The sequence below is a fragment of the Xenopus tropicalis genome, chromosome 3 (assembly GCF_000004195.4).
Source record: "Xenopus tropicalis strain Nigerian chromosome 3, UCB_Xtro_10.0, whole genome shotgun sequence".
NCBI lineage: Eukaryota > Metazoa > Chordata > Amphibia > Anura > Pipidae > Xenopus > Xenopus tropicalis.
In genome coordinates this window covers 31675804-31682513 of record NC_030679.2, presented here as the reverse complement: position 1 = coordinate 31682513, position 6710 = coordinate 31675804, and the positions used below count along the sequence as shown (strand labels likewise).

Below are 6710 nucleotides of genomic sequence, written 5' to 3'. Positions count from 1 at the left end.
GCCCCTGACTGAAAGCACAAAAGGCGGCCACGGCCACAAACTAGTTAACAAGTCACAGCGCATTAACTCTGACAGAAAAAGGCGCGCACACAGTGGGGACGACCCCTCGCCTCTCATTGGCTGTCGCTAAGCTCCTGGCGCTGAATGGATAAAAGTATTGGCGCGCCAGTTAAATTGGAAAAAAGGCGCAGACTTTGGCAGAAGGTATTAGAAAGTGACGGAAGAAGGCTTGTAGCGGTGTGCTTCAGCTATGGCGACTCCCCCGAAGAGAATGTGTCACAGCCCTGTCTTTAACAACAGCTTTGAGAAAAGGTTTAAGAAGCTTTCCGTAGAAGGCAATATTGGTACGTATGGGCTAACTGCGCAAGGGAACGTGTGTGTGTATATCACTGGCTGATAGCTCTTACTCCTGCACATATTGTAGGGCTACAGCTGCATTATGTACATAATACAATATATGGCTGCCTGGCTCTAGCTTTGGGCGGTATGGTTGTGTGGAATTGTCCCTACCGGAGACGATACGACATGTTACCTGGGGTGGATTTTACCCTATATTATAATTACATACTATTTCCCCCATTTGTGTAATGCTTTGTGTACGTATGCAGCATGCCTATGGTGTGTGTGTTACATGATATAACCCATACATACACTGTGGGGTTTTGGAAGGCGAAGGAGGGAAAACGAAGCGGGCTTCTTCAAATCTGGCGGCTTTTCCCTGCGGTGCCACCTGTTGTGCAGATGAGCGCCCCCTCCCGCTAAACACGCGCAATTCATGTACCAACCGCAGAGCGCCAAACTCCTCTCCTGCAGCTGTCAGCGCTATTATTCTCTATTGTCCTTCCAACAGCTGCCGGGAAATCCACGTTTGTGCGAATACTTGAAAAGGCTAACGACGAGTGGGAGGTTGTTCCAGAGCCAATTGCCAAATGGTGCAATGTCCAAACCACCGGAAATGAAGATGAGGTATTTTCTTTTTTTTTAATTTTTAAGTGCGAAGAGGCACACTCTGTATCACTAACGTTTGTTTTTTCATGATTATTTATTTATTTTTTTTACTATAAAATGATGCAGAAAAAAACATTGCTTTGCTATTTATGCCACAAAACCCAAAAGAAAAAATATGCCATCTAAGGGTGAAGACACACGGAGCTACTAGTAGCAGCTACTGTTTCATGGCTTCTAAATGCTAAAAAAATACCCTGCTAGAGACAATACTGAGAATTGCCTCTGCTAAAACACATGTTGAGACTGTTATAAGTAAATGATCAGCATTGTCTATTTTGGTAGAAGCTAATAGTAGCTCCATGTGTCTAAGGGCAAACACACACGGGGCGTATAATCTGCGCTGCAAAACTGTGTGCGTGATTTGTTGCGGCAATGCATTTGTTTTCTACGGGCAGAAAGTCGCCGCGATTATTCACCATGACGGAGTTAATTAAAAGTCACAGCGACTAATCACCCTGTGTGTCTTTGCCCTATAGGTGTCGAGATCATGTAGTCAATGGCAGGTGTCACAGTTACTTTGCTTAGTGATTTTAGACATTTTCAGGTTTTCGTGGGTTTGTTCCATTTGTGCTTTTTCAAATCGGATCTTTTAATAAATTGCTAGATATTGGTATTTTTAGTTGTGATTTCAAAAACCTCTTAAACAACAAAAATTACCATGTTGATGAATAGGCCTCCCTGTTACAAGTTGTCAGTGGGCAAATGCAGCCTGTTATCCAGAATGCTTGGGACCTGGGGTTTTCCAGATAAGGGATCTCTCTGTACTTTGGATTTCCATATCTTATGTCTGCTAAGAAATGTAAACATAAATGTTTTGGCACCAAGAAGGATTAATTATATCTAAAGGTCCCCATACACGGTAAGATCCGCTCGCTTGGCGAGATGCCAAGCGAGCGGATCTTCCCCCGATATCCCCACCTACGGGTGGGCGATATCAGGGAGCTTGAAGTTTAAAAAAAAATAATCCAATTGTTTCACCCTGGGGCCAAACGACCGGATTATGTAGGCGGCAATGGGGCAGTCGGTTCGGGGACCGCATCAACGAGCTGATGCGGTCCCTGATACGACTGGATTTTCTAACATGGCCGATCAATATCTGGCCAATTTCAGGCCAGATATCGGTCGGCCAGCCCGGTCGTTTCTGCCCCTACACGGGCAGATAAGCTGCCGAGTCGGTCCAAGGGACCCATATCGGCAGCTTCTATCGGCCCTTGTATGGGGGCCTTTAGTTGGGATCAAGTACGAGGTACTGTTTTATTACAGAGAAAAAGGAATGATTAGATTAGGATAGTCTGAGCTTTCTGGTAACAGGGTTCCAGATAATGGATCCCATACCTTTTACCTGGCATTGCTATGCTAAGTATTCTTGACAATTTAACTCAAACAGAGCCGCAGGGACTTAACGGTATAATTTGTCTCCATTCAGGAGCTGTCCACATCTCAGAAGAGCGGAGGAAATTTGCTACAAATGCTGTACGATAAACCTACCCGGTGGGCTTACACATTTCAAACGTATGCTTGCCTTAGCAGAGTGAGGGCACAGCTTAATCCACCGTCCCATAAGTTACGTGAAGCAGAACATCCTGTGCAGTTTTTTGAAAGATCTGTGTACAGCGATAGGTAAGAATAAAGTTTAGTGAAATGTCTTATTGAGAATTTTTATTCAATAATGTAATGAATCTGTACAACTAAAAATGACTGACCATTAGACTAGAACCAGGTTTACAGTATTTAGATTTTTTTTTTTTTTTTTTTTTTTTAATCCTACAAAAGGCTTTATTTTTCCGCCCCTTTAGGTATGTTTTTGCTTCCAGCTTATTTGAATCTCAAAACATTAATGAAACAGAGTGGGCCATATATCAAGACTGGCATACATGGCTCCTAAATCAGTTTGAATCCGACATTGACTTGGATGGGATAATCTACCTCAGAGCAACACCAGAGGTAAGAAACTGTGCACAATTTAAAAGTTTGCTTTTATAAAACGGAGCTGCTTTTGCACCAACAGTGTTAGTGCAAAGGTTTCTAAATGTGGACCTGCGGCCCTATGAAAAGAAACCATTACATCTTGGCATTCTCTCAAAAATCTGCATAACAAAATTATGTGAGGCACACAAAAGGGCAGTGTGTGGGGATTATAAATGCAGCTGGAGATTTATATAGCCAATTCCTATTAAGCACATTAGTGTGCCAGAACTAACTTTTGTATGCATGGCTTTATCCCATACACATTCAGCATGGCAACAGTAATCCATGCATTATTGTGCCAAAATCTGCCCATGTAGATGCTGATAGGCTTGTGCCATGCCTGTCAGTGTGCTCTAAGTGTTAAACTGGCCATACACTGAAACATTTGCTTGTTTGGTGAGATCGCCAAACAAGTGAATATTTCTCTGATATGCCCACCTTGAGGTAGGTGATTTTTGATTCTCACCCCAACAGGATTAAGCCTAGCCAATTTTTTTTTTTTTTTCCCTTCCACCTGGCCAGGTATTAGTTGGTCAGCAGCTTTTATCGACTTGTTTATGTTTGAAGTCCTGGATTATTGTGGTTATCAGATGCTTAAATTTTAGGCTGATGCAGTAAGTTTAGTATCTTAAATATGGCATTTCTAGTCATATTCATTTTTAGAGTTTAGTTCTCATAATGGTTTTAGTTTTTTACTTTAATCTGATTTGTAATCTGCCTTTTCTGTGGGCAGTAGAGCCCTTTTTACCTTCTAAAAACCTTTTTTAGATGGTTTAAAAACAGCTAAATTGGAAGGGGGCCGAGTTACTTACAGATGCTCAGACCTAAAGCTAGTGTCCGTTTTTAACAATCTTTGTTCCGACAGAAATGTATGGATAGGATACACACTCGAGGTAGAGATGAGGAGCAAGGAATTGAACTCGAATACTTGGAAAGTTTACACTATAAGCACGAATCTTGGCTTTATGACAGGACAATTCAGTAAGTACTTGGTTAAATTTATATAAATGGGGCGTTTACCTATCTTACGGAGCTTTTTAATTGGTCTTCATTATTTTGTATAGCTTTTGAATTCTTAGTCTATGTAGTCTGCAGCTGAAAAATCTGTTGGTTTCCAGGGTTACTGACCCTGGCAATCAAAAAAAATAAATAAATATGGGTCAGTGTTCTTAATTTTAATTATTTAACTTTTTTTCTTTTTATGCTCTTCTATTGATGTTCCACGCTGCTGCCTGGTTTCGCGGGTAATCCAATAACCAAAAAGTTGTCAAACCCCCCCCCCCCCCCCCCCCTTAATTGTGAAACTAGAATTGCAGCTACTCCTTGTTTGGTCCTTAAATCAGATAATTTTATTACCAGTATACAGCAGCTTCGTACTGCACTGTTAGCAGGAGTCCATTATGCAGGGGCTTATCTGTGCATTGGTAATCTAATTATCTACCTTGCAAGGGCCAAGCTTGGTGGAGCTTCGGTTACCCTGTTTGTCCAGTATAGCTCAAGAAAAGAAACAACATACTTTGTGCTTTTTAACCATGAGAAATATTTGGCTCAAAGCTGTGTTGTACTGCCCATTTAAGGGTCTGTGACCATCTGGCAGAAATGGACCAATGTCAGATGTTACTAGCCTACATAGTATATGCAGAATGGTGTTTCACTTTATATGCATTTTATTTTCAGGGTAGATTTTGAAAACCTGCAGCACATGCCAGTTCTGGTTTTGGATGTCAATGAAGACTTCAAAAATGACAAAATCAAACAGGAGGCATTGCTTGACAAAGTAAGCATATCTTTCTATTTCCGTGCAGTGTTTACGAAAAAAAAAACTTAAATAAATCTAACATTAAATCTATTCTTTAATTACAGGTAAAGGAATTTTTGGCTTCCCTCTAATCTTGAGTGAAGAAGGGAAGACTTTTATATTGATTTGGGCATTCCCTCAGCCACCCAATTGATGTGACCAATGACTGGAATTCAGTTAATCTTTTTATATGTATATTTTTTCCCATAAATTAATGTATAGGGACCCCTTTAATGTAACATAGGTAGGTAGTAAAGAATGGGGCTGTAGCTTTTTCCCACTAAACGTTTTAAATCTTTTATGTGGCAGTTCCAAATTATATTCCTTTGATGGTATTAATACTTATACAGGACAGCAGTATCTACATTGAGTGCACATTATAGTGGGAACACGCTAAAAAATCTATCCATAGGTGAAGGGGCTGGGCCAAATTTTACTTTTTTCCTTGCAGTGATGTTCTGCTACATAAATCAAAAGCCTTTTTTATTTCTAATATCCATGTTGCATGGTAATGTCACTGCTTGAGGAAACAAGGTTTGCACAAAGTGTGAACTTGACCATCAGAAATGGTTTTATTCCTTATCTATTTACTCCATGCAATATGGTATTTAGACCCAGTTATTATGAAGATATGTCAGGTTGGTTGGCCACATTTTTCTATGTCTCTTCTAAGAGAGGCTCCTGTATATAACTTTCACAGAACAAAAGTTTTTGGGTTTTTTTCCCCTCCCCCCATACAGTTTAATGTTTGCAAAGGTGCTCCATAGCTGATTAACATCAGTTATAAAGCACACTATAAGATATTTTTTTTTTTTTTTTTTTTTTAAGACCATGTACCTTACGGTCACAAATAGTGCAGTTTAATATGTAAACCTGCTAAAGGGTATGGCACACTACACTTTTACTACCTCAACAAGCAGCAGTAACCAAAACTCTGTAGAGTGAAATTAATGGTGGCCAGTGCTGCATGTAGTCCTATACCTACAAGTAAATGTATATTTAATGTTTTTTGGATGTGGTTACCTGTGATCAATGGGGACCTATTACTGGGAAGCTAGCCATTGGTACACTTGATTGTTGGTACAAACTAGTATGTCATAGGCATAGCAGTTTCGATATTAAAAATGCACCAAAACTTCAATGCAGCTAAATACCACTGTCTTTTGCAAAATTAGCAGATTACGAAGTACTGATTCTGAACCCTTAAATGAGGGTTTTTTTTTTCTGTACTATATTTGGCAGAATAATTTTGTGAATATGGTGCATCTCTAAAATTAAAATAATGCACAGTTACTGGCTGTCACATCTGGCATGTTACTTAATTTGAAATATTTTTATAGTGCACTGAATAATAAGATTTATAACTGATGTTAATCAGGCATTCTAGCAGTTTTCTCGGTGGTCAAAAGCTGCCTTTGGTAATTCACTGAACATGATATAGAATGAACTGCCCTAAACAATATTGTTCAAAGGGAGACAGAAGGAAGCAAAGGTCTGGTTAGAACAGGTAATCACAAAGGTTTTATAGCAACTCAGTGCTACCTCAGGCAACTTTAGCATGTTGCTTCTAGACTGTGTTGTTACATGGTAGACTGTCAAGTTCAACCTTTTTCTCAAAGTGAAACCTGCTTAGTTTTAAGGTGATCCAGATCTATATTTTAATCTTTCTGCTGCAGTAACTATGGCCTCAGGCACATTTTTCTTTGTGCTTATTTTAAGAGTTAAAAATGTATTTGTATATTGGCACAATGTGTTTATAGCATGCATAGATAGTATTAGTTAAAATAATAGTAACATAATTTCCATTTACAAATCTAACTATAATCATGGCCTGATGAAGTTTTAAATGTATAATTATATTTTTAAACTATTTCAATTTTTATTACCTTCTAAGAAGGTCCGTGAAATCATCCTACCTCCGTTACACAAACCTCTG

The 6710-nt window shown here is 39.4% G+C and overlaps 1 protein-coding gene across 1 annotated transcript; it reads left to right on the top strand.

Moving 5' to 3' along the window:
- The first annotated feature begins 208 nt into the window (after positions 1-208).
- On the top strand, positions 209-5797 carry dck.2 (deoxycytidine kinase, gene 2). Its single transcript, NM_001016792.2, is given in 7 exon segments — positions 209-344; positions 851-966; positions 2435-2628; positions 2805-2952; positions 3842-3957; positions 4654-4753; positions 4840-5797. Coding segments are annotated over 7 exon segments (795 nt in total). The 5' UTR covers positions 209-250; the 3' UTR covers positions 4867-5797.
- The last annotated feature ends 913 nt before the right edge of the window (positions 5798-6710 follow it).